At 38.8% G+C, this 17,396-nt stretch overlaps 2 protein-coding genes across 6 annotated transcripts in view; one reads left to right on the top strand and one right to left on the bottom strand.

The window, feature by feature from the left end:
* Positions 1-17,396, bottom strand: part of LOC135705731 (E3 ubiquitin ligase Rnf121) — a 598,717-nt gene that overhangs the window by 117,327 nt on the left and 463,994 nt on the right. The gene's annotated exons all lie outside the window — the stretch shown is intronic.
* Positions 1-17,396, top strand: part of Synd (protein kinase C and casein kinase substrate in neurons protein Synd) — a 100,737-nt gene that overhangs the window by 82,254 nt on the left and 1,087 nt on the right. For 4 of the 5 annotated variants that reach the window (XM_065227541.1, XM_065227540.1, XM_065227539.1 and 1 more), the window contains exons 4-11: positions 1,096-1,458; positions 2,020-2,129; positions 9,856-10,004; positions 10,088-10,276; positions 10,344-10,691; positions 16,106-16,216; positions 16,853-17,103; positions 17,160-17,335. In XM_065227541.1, coding sequence (XP_065083613.1) covers positions 1,355-1,458; positions 2,020-2,129; positions 9,856-10,004; positions 10,088-10,276; positions 10,344-10,691; positions 16,106-16,216; positions 16,853-17,103; positions 17,160-17,335 — 1,438 coding nt within the window. In that variant the 5' untranslated portion in view covers positions 1,096-1,354. The remainder of the gene's footprint in view (positions 1-1,095; positions 1,459-2,019; positions 2,130-9,855; positions 10,005-10,087; positions 10,277-10,343; positions 10,692-16,105; positions 16,217-16,852; positions 17,104-17,159; positions 17,336-17,396) is intronic. The other variant, XM_065227542.1, reaches the window with a different exon arrangement.

Genomic DNA, 17,396 nt, shown 5'->3' with positions numbered 1-17,396 from the left:
GGAGGCGTTTGCTTGTTAACTTAATGATAGTCTTTATATTGTTAAGCGCTGTTCTTAGATTGTGATTGAATTATTGATTATGAACCAACCTTTAACCTGTTTAATAAAGGTTGTGTCATCAAACTGTTCTTTCATCAAGTTATCAATTTTTCGATTGAAATTTATGCTCAATAACTGCGCACTTTATCCAATCAGCTAGAACTTCTGGGGAAAGAGAAGAAATCAAAACGAATTTCCCATTTTGTGCCATATACCGTACGGATTCCTTTCCAGTGACAATCAAACATCTGGCATTTACTCGGCATCTCACATCATAGTATTTGCCCATGATGACAAAGATGACGGCGATGATGTTGGTGCGCTTTTCGGTGCACTGATGTAGAAGTGATTGTCGTTGTCGTCTTTCATAGCTGCCGGATCCTTGTCAATGTCATCGGGCGGGTGGGCGGTCGGCCTTCGAAAAATGAATCACTTAAGTACAGTTTATGTCTTCTTCATCCCGAGGACAGTTTTCCGCTTCTCTGGAGAAGACCGTGATGTTGTGTATGAACGGTACCACATCACATGGAATATCGAGATAAGCATTCTTGGTGTGTCATTTTCAACATTCCACCGGTTATCCTTCCGAGGAATAACGCTGGGATGAGCGCAAAAGTCGCCCATGATGGCAGAAATAATTTCCGGAACCTGGTACTTTAGTTCACATCAAGTGACGGTTTGTTATATACAACGGTATACTTTTGAAAGTTGCGTGAAATCGGTTTCCCGGAGTCGACTGAAAAATGAAAAACATCGTTGGATGGCGTTCTTGTGGTAAATCTCCTAAATGTGCAGTTATTTCATCAAATCGACGTATATTGAAACAATCCTGCCACAGTACTTTGCCCTAAAAGAGCTCAAAACTGAAAGAGACACTGTGCATTATCGCAATAAGTACAAACGACACGTAACCAATTTAGGGGTACTAATGATAAAGCTGTTACCACCATTCACCACGATTCTTCATAGCTGCCACATCATTTGATAATAATGATTACATTTTCATTTTCTCGTAATTTCTCACTTCATATCTTTGTCTTCTTTTTTTTTTTGCAGGCACCACCTCTCGTTAGAGCCGAACTCGTGAACACAACGACACACCGCGGTCAGAGGGCTCCCTGGCTGGCTGGCTGGTTGGAGACAGAGAGGAGCCATTCGTGGAGAACAGTGCTCGCCCAACACGGTTGGCGACCACCGAGACCACAATCAATTTTGTTTCGTTATTTTGCTTTCATAATTTAGAAAAACTTTACACTTTAACGTCTTCAGCGTCTTCATCACCATCATCATCACTTCCAACATAATCTTCACAACAATGTCACATCACAGCGATGATCAGCTTCTGCAGGCGGGCAGCGATTCCTTCTGGGAACCTGGCAACTATAAACGAACCACCAAACGGATAGAGGACGGCTACAGGTGAGGGAAATTTGTCTCTCTGAGTGGATGTTTTTGGGAGTTTGCGTTGGACGATAGTTTGCATGTTTATTATTTATGAACGTTCTAAATTAATTCGATGTGATATAAAACCGAGCTAGTGAGTTATTAAGCTCTACCAGATACTTTCGATGGAAACAGTATTACGAGCTACCGTGTGGAATTGTTTCGTACATATGTAAATCTGTACACTTTAGTGCTGGAAATCATAAAATTAAATCCATTTTGTCCTCCAAATTACTCGGTAGAATTTTACTGAACAAACTCATATTCTACTCTATATAAATTGTCTTGACCTAGTGTTATCGATCTCTTGTTGTCAGTTGAGCAAACACAAGATTTGCTCAAAACTTTCTCGCTTCACTATCTGTGGCGAGACAAGAACCCACGGGACCACCGTTCAATTTGTTTGCTATGTTCGATATATGCCTATACTAGCACGTAGTTTCGGCCTCGTAACCGTACTGAAGTCATGATTGATTGATTGGCTGATGTTTAACCTTATCGTTGTATTTCGTTTTCTTCTCTTTTTTTTCATTGTAGATTATGCACAGACCTGCAAACCCTGATACAGGAACGGGCGGAAATCGAGAAAGGATACGCCAAAAACCTGAAAACATGGTCGAAAAAATGGGCCGAACTGATTGAAAAAGGTAAGTGCATTGGCGGCACCACGAGTCAGAGCAATTGATTGGAATTATGTAACATTACTACCACATTCACCTTCAATTGGACACGCAAGTAGCAGTAGAGTAATTGAGTGGGGTGGGGTTGATAAAATGTATACAAGAAACGAATATTTTTCATAAAATATTAAGCAGATAACTGATTGAAATGCGTACACAACTCTGTTGGAGCTGTCGATAATTTTCGTTCGTTATTACTCACGCTGCTCACGATCCAACACACTTGTGAAGCCATAAAACACTTGAAGTGTAGAGTGACGATATTCATACAAGTGGACTTGCCTCCAGTGTGGGGCAACGGTCATTCGAATAACAAATATGACCTAATCAATGTCACGGTCGCCATATAACTGAGAAACCAAAAACTGCACCAAACCGCCAACTACACCGCACTACACATTAGATTTCACCCCTTTTTCCGTGTCGTTGTGTGCGAGCTCTGGCCGTCATAATGATAAATAGCAAACGGCATTTTTTCGTGATTGTTTACAACCCAGACCCCTCTAATAATATAACCATAGCTAGCAGTATCATTCGCGTGTTGAAAATAAATAAAATAAAACGTTTATAAATTCTCCGGCACATCGACGAAGATTACCGCAGCAACAAATGATGCGGTCCTCGGTGAACCCAGACAACGGTGTTAGACCAAGCGCAAAAAAAAAAAGTTCTGGAGGATTACTCCGAACATCGCGCGCGAGATTACTTGCGGCTCACGTGCTCAGGATGATGTCATCTGTTTGCGATTACAGCTGCCTAATCACTTCGAGGTGATATCAGAACAACAAACGCGTAATCGATTGGCTATTTATTGGAAGAATGCCGTGATCGATTGTAGTGTGCTATTGAATAGAGCTACATCAAAGTACTTGAGCTGGACAGTATAGATGAAGAGTAATATTATAAGTCCTGCACTATCTGAGACGAAAGGTAAACAAACCCTCAAGCCAAGACAGGCGCTGTTTGTTGCTGTATTCACCAGATGTGGACTGAAATGATAAATATCTAGTCACTTCGCTTATAAATAGATCGCAATTTGTAAACGTAAACTGCAGGCAACTGGTAGGGTCGGGCTGAGTGTAACATTTGCACTGACACGTACCAAACAAACCAAGCGGCAAAGAGAGGCTGAATCAACTATGCGCTTCATTGGTTTGTCCGAATGATTATAATTTATCATTTTCCATCATCCGGTCCGGCCGTTGGCCACTGCGTATGAATTTGAATTGTGTGCGGTCGTGTCGTGTCGTTTGTATTAATTCTTGACGTCTGTGGATTACATCTTTGCGATGACACATTGGAACCTGTTTTCAGTGGAATAGTTATTGCTATTTGCTTTTACTGAGATAAATGCAACCAACGATGTAGGTCATTGGGTAAAGAACAGTAAATGGTCGTTTTTGTTAGGAACACCTGTTGAGATCGCTAAAAAAATGGTATTTTTTGATATTTTTTTTAGAACATTAGAAGCTTATTATTGCAGGCAATTTTTGTGTCGCTTGTGGGACAGCGGAGAAAAGAAATAATTTTTTAATTGTTAATTAAGATAGGATTTTTTTGAAATTTGCAAAATTATCCAAAATTTCTCCGCTAAAAAAAAAGTTAAATTCGTTGGAAATCGCTACTCAAATGCGCGTAAACAATCGAAAAGATATAATACCGTGGACCCCCGGTAATCTGACCGTTTATAATCTGAGCATTTTTTAATTTGAACTCCGCTAATCTGCACACCGTGCAAACTAAAAACTGCTCAAACGTCATTTAGCACATAGAATGGAGTAAAGCGAAATGGAACGATTCGAGACAAAACGCAGAATCAAAACAAAACAACAAATAAGGTTACCAGGAACTTGCTTTTCTGAAGGTCATAGGGTTACTAGAAGTTAAAATTTAAATGAACCCCGTTAATATGCACGAAGTGTCGTTCACATTAACGGTGTCCGAAAAATCCTATGTTAGATTTTAGAGAATTAATGTTTACATCACAGACAGAAGAATCAGCAAAATTGATCGAAATGTCTCCGAGATCTCTGTTTCGCAAGGAAAAAATAATATTTTGGGCTGAAAATTTTCGAAAATAAAGCTGAAATGTTGCTTAATAACAAACCGAAAACCCGAAGTGGTTGCATTTATTATGTTCTAAGAAAATTAACAAAAAATACCCTTTTTAGAGATCTCAACAATGATTATTCGTAAATTTGCAAATCCGCAAGATTCCATTCCATTTGCAGGGCTGGTAGCAGGTCACTTTTTAGTGACTTGATCACTATTTTGAAGCCAGTCACTAAAAAGCCACTTTTTACACCAAAAAGTCACTAAAGTCACTATTTCCCTAAAAATAGTCACTAAAGTCACTTTTTCACTACTAAAATAGAGTGAAATTTGAAAATATCAACAAAATGTTTAAATTGAGTACTTATCACTTAGACAGTCAACAGTAGTTTTAACAAAATATAGATATCTGTTAAATTTAAAATTTTTACCAGGTGACCAGTGAACCGCAAAACTTTAGAACACCAGGAAAACTATTGGGAAATGTCTTCAATTTCGATTAAAATCATTTTCTCCGATACCTCTTTTCCCAGAAAATAAATTGTAAACGTTGAAAACTTTCCAAAGGTATGTGATAGATTTGCAATGGATGATTAAGAACTTTAAAAATATCCAAAGTAAATTTTAAGAGAATTTTAAAGGATTCTAGGGATGACACCAAGATATATCAGAGGAGAATACCAAAGTACATACTACGAAAGTCTCATGTAAAATTAAGTGTTCTGAGGACTGATTTCTTTTTTTTTTATCTAGTTCGTTTATTTGTAAGGCTCAATCGCGTTAGATTTGTTGTTCTTTGTTTGTTACAAAATTCACTTAATTCTATGTCTAGTAGGAGTTGGGTCGAATACTCGCGGCTTACTCGAGATTAGAGGGGTACATTTTCGAAGGATAGGAAAAGGGGAGGAGCTTGGGAGTAGGGTTTCGTTGTCTCATCTGGAGTTCGACCGGCTATGGTGACCAGTGGGCGATGATGAGACTCATCGAGACGACTGATATCTTCATCTCTGCTTAAATCTTAAGCCAGGTTTGCCTATATGTATAGTTAAACTTGGCTTAACACATACCAGCGTCGCTTTTGATTATTGTTTAAATTATTAGAGACGCAAAATTCAGCTCCGAAACAATTTTGGAAATAATTCCAATATAATTGAGAGTGCATTTAACGAGAGTTCTGAGAAGAATTCTATGATGATTTGATGAGGATTCTAGGTCCAATTCTAATAAGAATTGAGGAGATTAGAAGAAAAAAAGGGTGTAAGTGACTTTGGTCTATTCTCTTCATCCACTTTCTCTTTTGATAGTCACAGCTTTATAAACAGATTTTGCGCTATTTCTGCCACATAGTTTGACAAAGGAGCATCCAGAATCCAGAATGGCACACGAATCAAGGAATGTGTTTGCAGCTGAATTATGAACGAAAGAGAAAGTCAATGAAGAGAATCGATCAAAGTCACTTACACCCCTTTCCCTCTAACCCCCTCAATTCAAAATTCATTCTGAAATTACAAGAAAATTCTAAAGAGTTAGAAATAAATTCCTATAATTCCATTGGAAAAGTTTCAAAGTTATTCTGTGGTGGATTTTTGTTTTGAGAATTCTGAGGAAATACTATTGGAATTCTAACGAATTAAATTTACAATTGAATGCAAGGAAGAAATCCAAGATTATTCTAAGCAGAAATTTATGAAATTTCTGAGGTTAATTGCATGGAAATTCTTAGAAGAATTCACATAAACTTTAAATGGATTAATGGAAGGGGCCTTCAGGGAGTTCCTAGAAGATTCAATACAAAATCGAAAGTTCCACTTTAACTAATCATGTGTTATTACTTCATGCGTAAATTTAACGATGAACAGAATTGGAGATGCTTGACGTCAAATATCAGACTTAAAGTGGAGATTTTATATGACAAATGAGGAGATTAAATTATAAAGTTTATAGTTCCGTTATAGTACGGCAGTATGAAAATTGTATATACAAAGTAAAAAGCGAGCGAGCAAAGGACAATTTTGAGGAAGGTATGAATCGAGTAATTGTTTACGTCAGATATCGACTTGAGTGCGAAACAGTCGATATAACTGTTTCCGCACATCGGAGGTACATGAGCAAATCGGCGATCATCCCTTTTGCCAGTGATGGCAGAGGGAAACACCCCTCACCATTCCTCATTAACGGATGAGCTTGGTAAAGGAGATGCTCTACCCGATTTGTACCTTCCTCAAAATTGTCGTTTGTTCGCTTTCTACTTTCTATATACAAATTTCACACTGCCGTACTATAACAGAAACTATCAACTCTTTACTTTCATCTCCTCATCCATCGTCTAAAATGTCCATTTTAATTCTGATATTTGATGTTAAGCATTTCCAACTACGAAAATAATCTATTTCCAAGAATTTTGTGGACTCTTCTGAAAAAAAAAAATCAAGAATGCAGTATTATTTTTGTAAAAGCTTATTTGTCTCTAAATTTAAGAGAAGGAGAATTATTATAAAAAAGAGATCATTCTGAGAAAAGTTCTTAGCTAATTATCAAAGTTATCTACCTAGATATATCAAAATCAGAATCAAATACAAGATCATAAAAAATGGAAATTGCTAGTCATCTAATAATGTATCATACAACGTAAGCAAAAGTAAATTATTCAAATCACTTCAAATGCTCTTCGCAGGAGATTCCGTTGTGAGCTTCGATTAAATTAGAGGAATTTATGAAATTTGACTTTAAGTTCCATGTCATATTTGAGAGTATTGTAATCGAATAGAAATTCAATCACCTTTATTTTTCGTATGCTTCTCAAATACAACTAATGTTTAGAATCAAAATTAATATTCTAACTCTATTGATTAGTTGATCATTGTTGGTTAACTAATGGCACCAAGAAATGTGCAAAATATTGCGATGAACTTAATTATTATTTGGCACGTACATCGAATCGAAAAGAAAATTCATGTGAAATGCTAGCTTCTAGCAAGGGTTTCAAGATAATGTACACAGCAAAAAATTAATTTTTATATCACATGAAGGTGGAAGCACATCAATCGTGTCAAAAATATGGTGTTATATTACTTGCCAAAAAGGACAAAATTATCATTAAAACAGTGCTTGAACTGACATTACGCTGCTTTTACTGCATTTGTTTATTTTTGTAGCCATAAACATTACGAGATTTTCGACATGATTGAAGTGCGTGCATCCTCTTGGATGTAACAATAAAATTTATTTTTTGCTGTGTAAATACAAAACCCAGCTGACGAATTGTATCTTTTTTTTCTCCGACCATTAGACACTAACGAATGCTATGTGCGTGGTCCTTTAGATTTTAAAGCATTCGGATTGGTTTTGTAATTTTTTTCGAAGCATGAACAATATTGGCGTAAATGGGCCATTCTCTCGAATAAAGTTTTGTTAGAAATTTTTACAATAAATCATTTAAGACCACGAAGATATATTAGACTAAGAAGAATTGTCAAAGCTGAGGAAAATTAATCAAAATTATTGGAAAATTCTCAAAACTCTTAGGACTTTTACGGTTTGCCTCTTATCGAAGACAACATATCAAGAAGACTAACAACTTTTCCAGAATCCAAGCGACAGATACAATACCGCTGCGCTTGGGCGAAGGTGGAAGCAATGAATAGAAGAATAAGCAAATACACACACCTTTCTTCTATGGTTGAAATCGCTATAACAATCGATTGGAGCATTTACCTTTGAGCGGCAAATGACACGCTTGTACCTGTCTCATAGCGGACGTATGAAAAATTTGAATTTGCAGGAGAGCATCAAATGACTTCTACGAAAAAAAAAATCCAAGGCAGTTTTGAAGAGAATTCTAGGAGCATTCTAAAGAGAATCGGGAAATTTTAGAAAAAAAGAAAAACGCTTGGGAAATGCTGAGGAAAATTGAATAGAAATTATGAGGATAATTTTAAGTGAATTTGATGGAGAATGTCATGAGAATAAAGAAGATAATTCCAAAAAAAAACTCTGATTAGAATTCCAAAAATTACATAGAGAATTCTAAAACTTGTTCTAAAAAGAATTACAAATAGCTCTGTGAAGTCGATGAAAATGTTGAGGACAATTCCAAGAAATATTCCAAAGAAAAAAAATCCAAGGGAATTAGAAGGAGAGCTTCAAAGGAAATCGGTGTATTATTTTTACACAATTCCAAGGGGAAGTTCCATGAAACTCAAATGAGAATTCTGAGGAACATTTTAAGAATTTAAAAGTAGGGTAAATGACGGCTTCGGCAATAACTTTACCTATTATAACGGGTGTTCAATAAAAAATGAGAATGATTTCAGTGCCGTACAGCGCTTTTGTGAGAGCATCGCGACTTGCATCGTACGGCTGACCAGGGCCCCTTCTCCAATATTCATTGACGTTTTTTTGAAGAATTAACATTATGTTTTTAATAAAAAATACTGAATTCGTTGAAAAACAATTTTCTTTATCACTGAAAAAATTCTCATTTTTTATTGAACACCCGTTAGTCAGTGAAAAAAATGAACTCCTTGAGGGCTCATTTTGTTGCATGAGGATATATGAGAATGAGTGCTTAAGGACTTTGTTTACTCCCTGACAATATTAGGTAAAGGTATTTCTGAAACTGGAATTAACTCTAATTCATAGAATAATTCCATTGTAGTCTTGGGAGGATACTTATAAAACGCTGAGGAAAATATCAAGAGAAATTTTGGAAATTCTTTGAGGTATTCAAAAATAATTCTGCGAGAAATATTAGAAATACAAAGATAATTGCAGAGTGAATTTCAAGAGTTATTTGTGGACAATTCCAAGAGTACTACGAAGAAAATAACAAAGAAATACCAGAGAAAGCATCAAAGAGACAATACTAAGATGGTTCTGTGTAAATTCCTCGAATAAAGTTTCTGTGTAAAGTTTATAATAATCCCCTCTTTTCCACGCTGTAAACCAGGGTGAATCACTGTGGAAGCCTTATTTGATTAATTTCGCATTTGATTAATCTCGTTTACACCTCAAGAACACAAATTTAATATGGCAGCCCTACTTTTGCTCAATAAATCAGATGAAATTATCCTTAATAAGTAAAAAAATCTCTTTAAAATAGATCGGGTTGCTCCTTAAATGATTGATCAAAATACGTTAAAAATCTTAAAATGCTCAGTAAATATTTAAAGTACGCTCCCTAAAATAGAGAAACTGTACATTAAGCATTTGAAAATGCTCCTTACTATGCACCGCTTTGCACCATTTTGAAGTGTAATTGTACCATATATCATCGGAAAAGCTGCTGTAGAAAGGTTAATAAGTACCATGAAATCAGCTCTCAAAACAAGTAAACTGCAACATAACGTTTGCAGCAGTGATAATCATTAACGCTCTAAAACGTTCTCGATTCTCTCTTAGCTCTCGAAAATCCTTCCTATCGGTTTCATGCAATGGCATATCCAATGAAGTTTTCTATATTCACCGTTCCCCGTCAATATTTTGCTCCATAGCAATTTCCAATTTACGAAACCCTCCACCCACACCAACTCATCATCGAAGGCAACGACAGGACGTTCGTTATCCTCAATCAGAGGACTTTAATTAGTTTAGCGCTGGGTTACTTAATTTAATGTGTTGTTTTCTTCCATCCCCTCAACAGGACCAGAGTACGGAACGACCGAGGCGGCATGGAAAGGTATCCTCACCGAAGCGGATCGGCTTTCCGACCTGCACCTGAAAGTCAAGGAAAACCTCTGTACCGACGTGATGCACCAGATCAAAGCGTGGCAGAAGGATAATTACCACAAGGTAAGGAGGGATCTCCGCCTGTAATCCTATTTGGAGTAGAATTAAATAGTAGCAAGTTAACGCGACTCTCCCGCCCATTTTAGACGATGATGCAAATCAAGGAGCGCAAGGAAATGGAAGACCAGTTCAAAAAGGCACAGAAACCCTGGGGGAAACATCTAACGAAGGTGGAAAAGTGCAAAGCCGACTACCATGCGGCGTGTAAGACGGAACGGTCCGCTGCTAATCAGGAACGGAATGCCTCGAGTGATTCGTCACTATCCAATGATCAGGTTAAATGTTGATATTGACAGCAATTCAACAACAAGCTAATTCCAATTAACTTTGTCCCCATTTCAGCTGAAAAAGATGCAGGACCGGACGATGCGCACCAAGGAAGAAGTGAACAAGTGCCGAGAGCGGTATGACCAAGCCCTGCAGGAAATCAACAAATACAATCCTGTCTATATCGAGGACATGACCTCGGTGTTTATCAAGTGCCAAGAGATGGAAGAGACCAGGTTACGCTTCTTCAAGAACGTTCTGTTTTCGATACACAAGTGTTTGAACATTTCCGAGGATCCGAGCTTACCGCAGATCTACAAGGAGTTCCATCACACCGTCAACAATGCCGACCATCAGAAGGACCTGAAGTGGTGGTCCAACAATCACGGTGTTAATATGGGTATGAGTTGGCCGACGTTCGTGGTAAGTGTTACCTTACACGCCTTCTGTTAGTTTCGTTCGAAACTATGCGCTTTCGCATGCTGATTTCTAACATACGAAATGCCTTCTAACGTTCCCTATGAAATCCTGTTTCTTTTTCTGGAGTGACATTTCTGTTATTTGACTTTCAATCAATCGTCTTTTTTTTTTTAGCATGTGTGATGAGAATGGAGTGGACATTAATTCACCATCACCATTCACAAATGAGTGCTATAATCCTGAGTTGGAATGATTCAACTTTTATGTTCTGTGTTTCGTTGTCCATCAATCAGAATCATTGTTGCGCTCGCTTCCGGTTGCAGAGGGGTTTTGGATTTCATAGCACATTTAGCTAAAATTGGCTTATTTATATAACTTAAATTGAAGTGAAAGTGCAATTCACGCTCAGTTTAAAATTTTTTGGAAGAACTTTTATCGGATGTTGCTATGTTAGAATTTGACAAATTATTAACTGCCTGGCCCTGACGAATGGGATAAGATAGGTAATCAGAAAAAATATCATTCCCAAGTCCTACCAGAATCGCGTTAAATTTTCAAAGCTTGAGGTTTTTCAGATAGGTATGTCTTTCGTGGCTGGGTTCGATTCCCGGTCCGGTCTATGTTTCGGGTTGGACAATTTCTCGACTTCCCTGAGCTAAAGTATTATTGTACTTGCCACACAATATATACTAAATTGCAAAAATTGCACAGGCTTAGAAAGCTCTCAATTAACAACTGCCCCGTAACGTGGGTAGATTGCCTTTTCGTGGTACGTTACGGGATGCGGGTTCGATTCCCGGTCCGGTCGAGGGAATCTTTCGGGTTGGAAATTTTCTCGACTTCCCTGGGCATAGAGTATCATTGTGCTTGCCACACAATATACAAATTCATGCATTGGTATTGGCATCGAAAGCTCTCAATTAATAACTGTGGAAGTGCATTTAGAACACTAAGTTGAGAGCACGCAATAAGCTAATATGCGCTAAGCAATAAGCTTGAAATGCGAATAAGAAGAAGAAGTACGGGATGTAAGATCTACCACCGATTCCTATGACTACTTCAAACTAAGGGAACATTATTTTTCAGTAATCCAAGGAACACATCTTAGTCCTTGTTACTTTTTATGCCTTGTTGATAGTGACAAGGCTCGGCTTTGTCCACCGAGGATGATCTTGAAACAAGGAAAAACTAGATAGTTAGTTTTCATCTATGTGATTTCTAATCTTCTATTCATTGTTCAGTGTTCACTCGGCTGTCGACAAAAGCAGACCACTCTTCGATGTGTGCTACGCGATCGTCTGTTTTCTCGGCAGCAACCATTGTGTGGTCCTCCTCATTGTTCTTCATCAGCAGTTCTTTCGGTCGATGCGTCGTCGACTTTGGAAAGCAACCGTTTCGTGATGAGTGTGTGAGTGCTGACCACGTTTTGCGTCCATTGCTGCAATGGACGCGCTCTGACCCTCGTTGGCGTACAACAATTTGCCATACAATGAAACTACTGGAAGCGGCTCCAGTTCTGATGGAGGAGGCTTTTTGGATAGCGGAAGATAAAGTGTTTATTGTGCTGTACCTTTTGACTATATTTTTAAGATGTATTGTATAGTGACCAAGAATCCTCGGCTCTGTAAAGTTAATTCGGTTGAGCCTTACCAAATAAATTAATAAACAAAAAAAAAAAAATATATTCATTGTTCCCTAGTTTGAAGTGATTTAGACTAGGGTTCTGATGCATGGTCATTATCGGTGTCATTGTTTAATTTTGTTGCTAAGGAATCCAATTTTGACTGAAAAAGAGGCGCGCCTTTGGAGGGTGTTTCAACACTCCGAAGGGTATCAATAGCGGGACCTTTCAATTAGTCTCGGATCCTTGCGATAAATACAAGAATGACAACTGTAAAAAACCGAATACTTTATCATTTATCAATAGTGAATAGGGGCAAGATGATTCAGAAAACATCGGGTCTGTTTAAATCGAAGATGCTTAAGAATCCAATAAATGGATGAAACGTGGACATCTCGTACGATTGTGGTAATTATATGATTGGTTGGTCGTAGGAATCAGCAATGCTAAGTGATTCTGCATTTTCCTCTGACGGTTGGGACATGAGCATTAACTCTTGTCCTAGCCTTTTATGGCCTATGGCTATAGCGCCATTACTCGCTCTCTTAAAAGAGAAGAGGGAAAGGAAAAGGGAAGAAAATGATAAGGACAAAGGGAAAGAATTTTGTAAACTCTATGAACATAAACAATATTTTTGATTTGAAATATCTATATATATAAAAAGAGAACTTGTATGCAGGGGTTTTTGGGGAAGGGAAAGGTTCTTATGATGGTTCGCGACCCCTCCCCCCTCGTTAAGGGGAGGCTCCCATACAAATGAAACATACATTTCTGCATAACTCGAGAACTAATCATGTAAATGCAACCAAATTTGGCATGTGGAGGTCATAGAGGGTAGTCCCTTAGATAAGAGGGGGGACTACGTACAATATAGCATGCTTTTTTTAATTGGCGCATAACCTCAAGCTAATATTGAATCCCGAGCAAGGCCGGGCACTCAGCTAGTACAATATAAAAATGCATAACGGCGGTAGTGAATACCCGAGTCTTGTCACTATTATCAAGGTTAAAAAGTAACAAGAACTAAAATTAGATTGATTACTGGAAAATCCTGATTCCCTAGTTTGAAGCTGTCAGCACTACATACTGTGTTGCCTGACTTATAACGAATATACGTTGTATACGAGTACCCCGAATACAACGTATGACTCGTCTAATTTTGCATGGCATTTGATTAAAATTAGACGAACTACATATACGTTGTATTCGGGGTACTCGTTTTAAATCATGTAACACAGTTGAGTTCGGTGGTAGATCTTATACCAGTAACGTACCACGAAAAGGTGATCTTCTAATGTTACTGGTTTGAAATGATAAAAATTGTCAAAATGGAACGAACTCACCAAGTTTAGCCAATTGAACCCAAATACAGCTTGACATATGTTGATGTAGAAGTCCAAATTGTAGACGAAGCTTGACGAAGATCAACATAAACTAGTCCGCTTTGTGGTAGTTGCACGGAATGTCTTCCCTCGATTTGAGATAAAAGGTGTTCGGATGTATGTAGTCGATTTTTGATGTGCATTGGCAAGCCTTTTCGTGGCCAATAGTCAGGTTCAGCGCTGCGACTCAACGGTGAGACGAATGATGGGACGCCTCATGGAGGTTCTACTTGGATTCGGAACAGCTTCTCAGCGGCAAATAACGAGAACGTAGAACTAGATACAATGAGATGCAGCTCTCACAGGACTTCTTCTGTCTTAGTGAACTAGTGAGGAACTAGAAATCGTCTCATGGCCCAGTGGTTGAAAAGTCTATTTTGACGCTCTTAATTAATATCACCATGGAGAGTGGATTTAGGGTAATGACGTCTTCAGCAAAGCTGATGAGAATGACACGTTTCATCTTTTGAAGGCATGGGTTTTGTGATTAATCCCCCTAAAAGTGAAATGAAAAATTTATTTTTTTTTCATTATGTCGAGATAAATGGTTGACGCCTTCAGCAAAGTTGTAGCACAAATGGTTACAAATAACTTTGCTCAAGACATGAAAGTCATAAATTTCACTCAAATCGAGATAGAGAGCGTTGTTTGAGGACGGACCCCCAAAAACACGGTTGTTAAAAACCAACGCCACGTTCGATCACACGCACAGCGCACAGCCTACTCCTTTCTCATCTGCTATGCACTTTACGCCAACTAACTCGGTTTGTGACTGCTTGTCTCCAGTTCAACACTTCCTTGATCTTGTTCCACTTGGTCTAATAACCTAGCCCACTATCCGGCCAGATTCGAGGCAAACACCATTTTTGCAGGATTGTTATCCGGCATTGTCACAACGTGCTCCACCCATTGTACCCTTCCAACTTTAGCGACTTTTTCGATACTGGGTTCGCCATAGCGTTTCCTGTTTCACGTTTCAACCTGCTGTACTGCTCTGCCATTGCCAAATTGCGAATGAATAGGATGAATTTATTGAAAATAGTGCCCAGATGTAGAAGCCCGCTTGTTTAATAAGCGCAATATTGAAGAGGAGGCAGGAACGACCATCGCCTTTGCGTGTTTCAAACGAGTTCGATAATGCACCATATATTCGCCCAGCACTGTAGACCACCAATCATAGCCTCGATCAGTCGGGTCAGTTTCCAGGGAACATCGTGTGGCTCTTCACGCTCAATAGTATTGTAAACGGTATTGTAATCGATGAATAGGTTGTGCGTAGGAACTTGATGTTCGTGACACTTTGCGAAGTTCTGCAGTGAAGTGCTTCAAAGTACTACATCGTGAATTCACTGAGTTCAAGGTATTGTCTGTTTGTTTGCGCGTTTTGTTTCTAAAAAAAAACAGACAATATTGAATATTGAAAATTTATCGAAATTTCACAAGCTCGCTTTTCCTCCTAAACATTGGTAATAAGAACCCAGTGCAATGCTCTAACCAATGCTTCACCACCGTATTTTAATAACTCGCTTGATAGTTGGTCAACACCATATAGATAGCTGCTCCTAGATTCTCTGGAGTGCCGGACCGGGAACCGTCGTCATCTGCGTGTGCTCCAAACCACCTTCGTTCTCTGCAAGGTCGCCATTAAGGTGCTCGTCGTAGTACCAGTGCTTCCATCTCTCGATTACCTTACACTTGTTCTCTCTGGTCTTTCTGTTGGCGTTTCTTCCTCCGAAAGACCTAGTTTTGACTGTTCCGTGCTTATCTGTATCGTTCCACATTCGCTCTCGTACTGGGTGCTACAGCTGTCCCGTAGTTCCATGAACTTCGACTCGTGTTTTCGAGAGTTTTCGCATACTTTCCTCCGTTTTTAGTTTTGTTGTTTAAATAGATGTTGCTCATTTCGATCAAATTTGTGTACGAAAATGGAGTCTATATTTTAACTGGGAAATTTGTGAAGTGTGCTGAATTAACCTGTTAAAGCGCAAACAAAACGTTATACTGCAACAGGTTCTACCATTAAGGTAGAATGTCTTTCACCACAGTCATAAGTTAGAGAGAAACCCTTTTTGCTGTCAAAATTACAAGTTTGAGGTTATGAATTATCCTTACGATATTGCAAACTTCCTCGTTTTTTTATACAAATAAAACAGAATGTCCACCAGCAACCATACAACAACCAAAATAACCATGCCTATTCTATACAAGCTTACTAACTCATCTGTCACGTTCCTCCTCGTGCAGGGTCCCTCAAAACTAAGACATCTCACAACTAGAAAATCTTTAATCGAAATATTGTACAAAGTTCAAAATTTCCAAATTTTCAAACAAAAGAAAACGTTGCAACGTTCGATTGTTGACTTGCAAACAGAAAGACAAAACCGAAACCGAAAAATCGCCATCTATTCTTGCAGGAGTACACGGAAGAATTCCGCGACATTGCCAAGGGAATCAAGTCGAAAGAAGCTTTACCCGCTGCGCCGATAACGCTCATACATCAGCGACCCGTTGCCGAAGATTTGCATGTAATTTGAGTTTTTGATTTTTTATTTTTTTCTATCACCGTTTTTTGCACAACATCACACAAGCATAAATAATGCCAGGCATCACTTATCTAGAAATAGTTTTGTTGTTTTAGAGATTTGTTCTGTTTTCGATTAAGGAAAAAAAAACAGTAGGAGTAATCGGAAATGGTTAACAGTTGACTTTGGTGAACTTTTGCTCTGTAGGTTGTTCTCCTCCGTAGTTGCTTTCCTGGTTAGCAATTTAGATTAGACTACGCCTCCCGGTTTTTTGCATGCTTAAATATACATAGTTTTTGTTGCAGTTTCCAGTTACTTAACATTGTTTGAATCGTTTGTTATGCGAGTTTCTTTTCCTGTCGTTGAGAACCATCAACCTCCATGATGTTGAATAGTATATGATGGAGGTGCATTGCTTTGACCAGTAAATTCGTTTCAACTCGCAATCCTACAGTGTAGTTTAATGTAGTGTCATTTGTCGTTGCGTTGCATTAGTACCTAGATAGAAGCCGTTGTTCAGTAGAAACCGTAAACTGCTAGCTCGCACTCTAAATTTGGATCACAATCGTGACATGTTGCTAATTCTTTTCCCTTTTACAACTTCCATTGCTGCTCTCCGGTAAATCATTCCGCCAATAGGAATATCCACCCCCGGCGAGCAACAACAACAAGAACAGCATAAACCGCACTTCGGCACCGCTCAGTATTAGCAATTCGAATAGCAATGCCAACAACAGCAACAGCTCACAGCGGGCAACCACTCCTAGTCAGGAATCGCCCAAGTCGGAGAGCGCCTCGTTGAAGAACAGCGATGCGGCAATCACTCCGCCGCGGACTTCGCCATCACGTAGCGGAGGCGGCGGCGGTGGTGGTGGTACTGCCGTTGTAACGTAAGTACAACCAGGTCTTGGATTCTGATTCTTATGATAAACGTCCGATGTTCTAGGAATGGTACCAATGGAAAGGCAAACGATGCCCAGAACCCATTCGACGAGGAAGAAGAATGGGATGAAGGCGATGGGGCTGATAACATTCTGGTAGACAATGGCGAACCCGGTGTCCCAGTTAAGGCCCTGTATGATTACGAAGGTGCCGAAAGCGATGAGTTGACGTTCAAGATGGGTAGGTGTTTGTTGAACCAGTTGTTTCCTAAAACGAGCCAGACATTTTGGAACTCCCCCCC

This window comes from Ochlerotatus camptorhynchus, unplaced genomic scaffold, assembly GCF_037179485.1.
Source record: "Ochlerotatus camptorhynchus isolate MF236.1 unplaced genomic scaffold, CSIRO-AGI_Acam_v1.1 ptg000274l, whole genome shotgun sequence".
NCBI lineage: Eukaryota > Metazoa > Arthropoda > Insecta > Diptera > Culicidae > Ochlerotatus > Ochlerotatus camptorhynchus.
The sequence above is the reverse complement of the archived record's forward strand: the minus strand, read 5'-3'. Positions and strand labels throughout refer to the sequence as shown.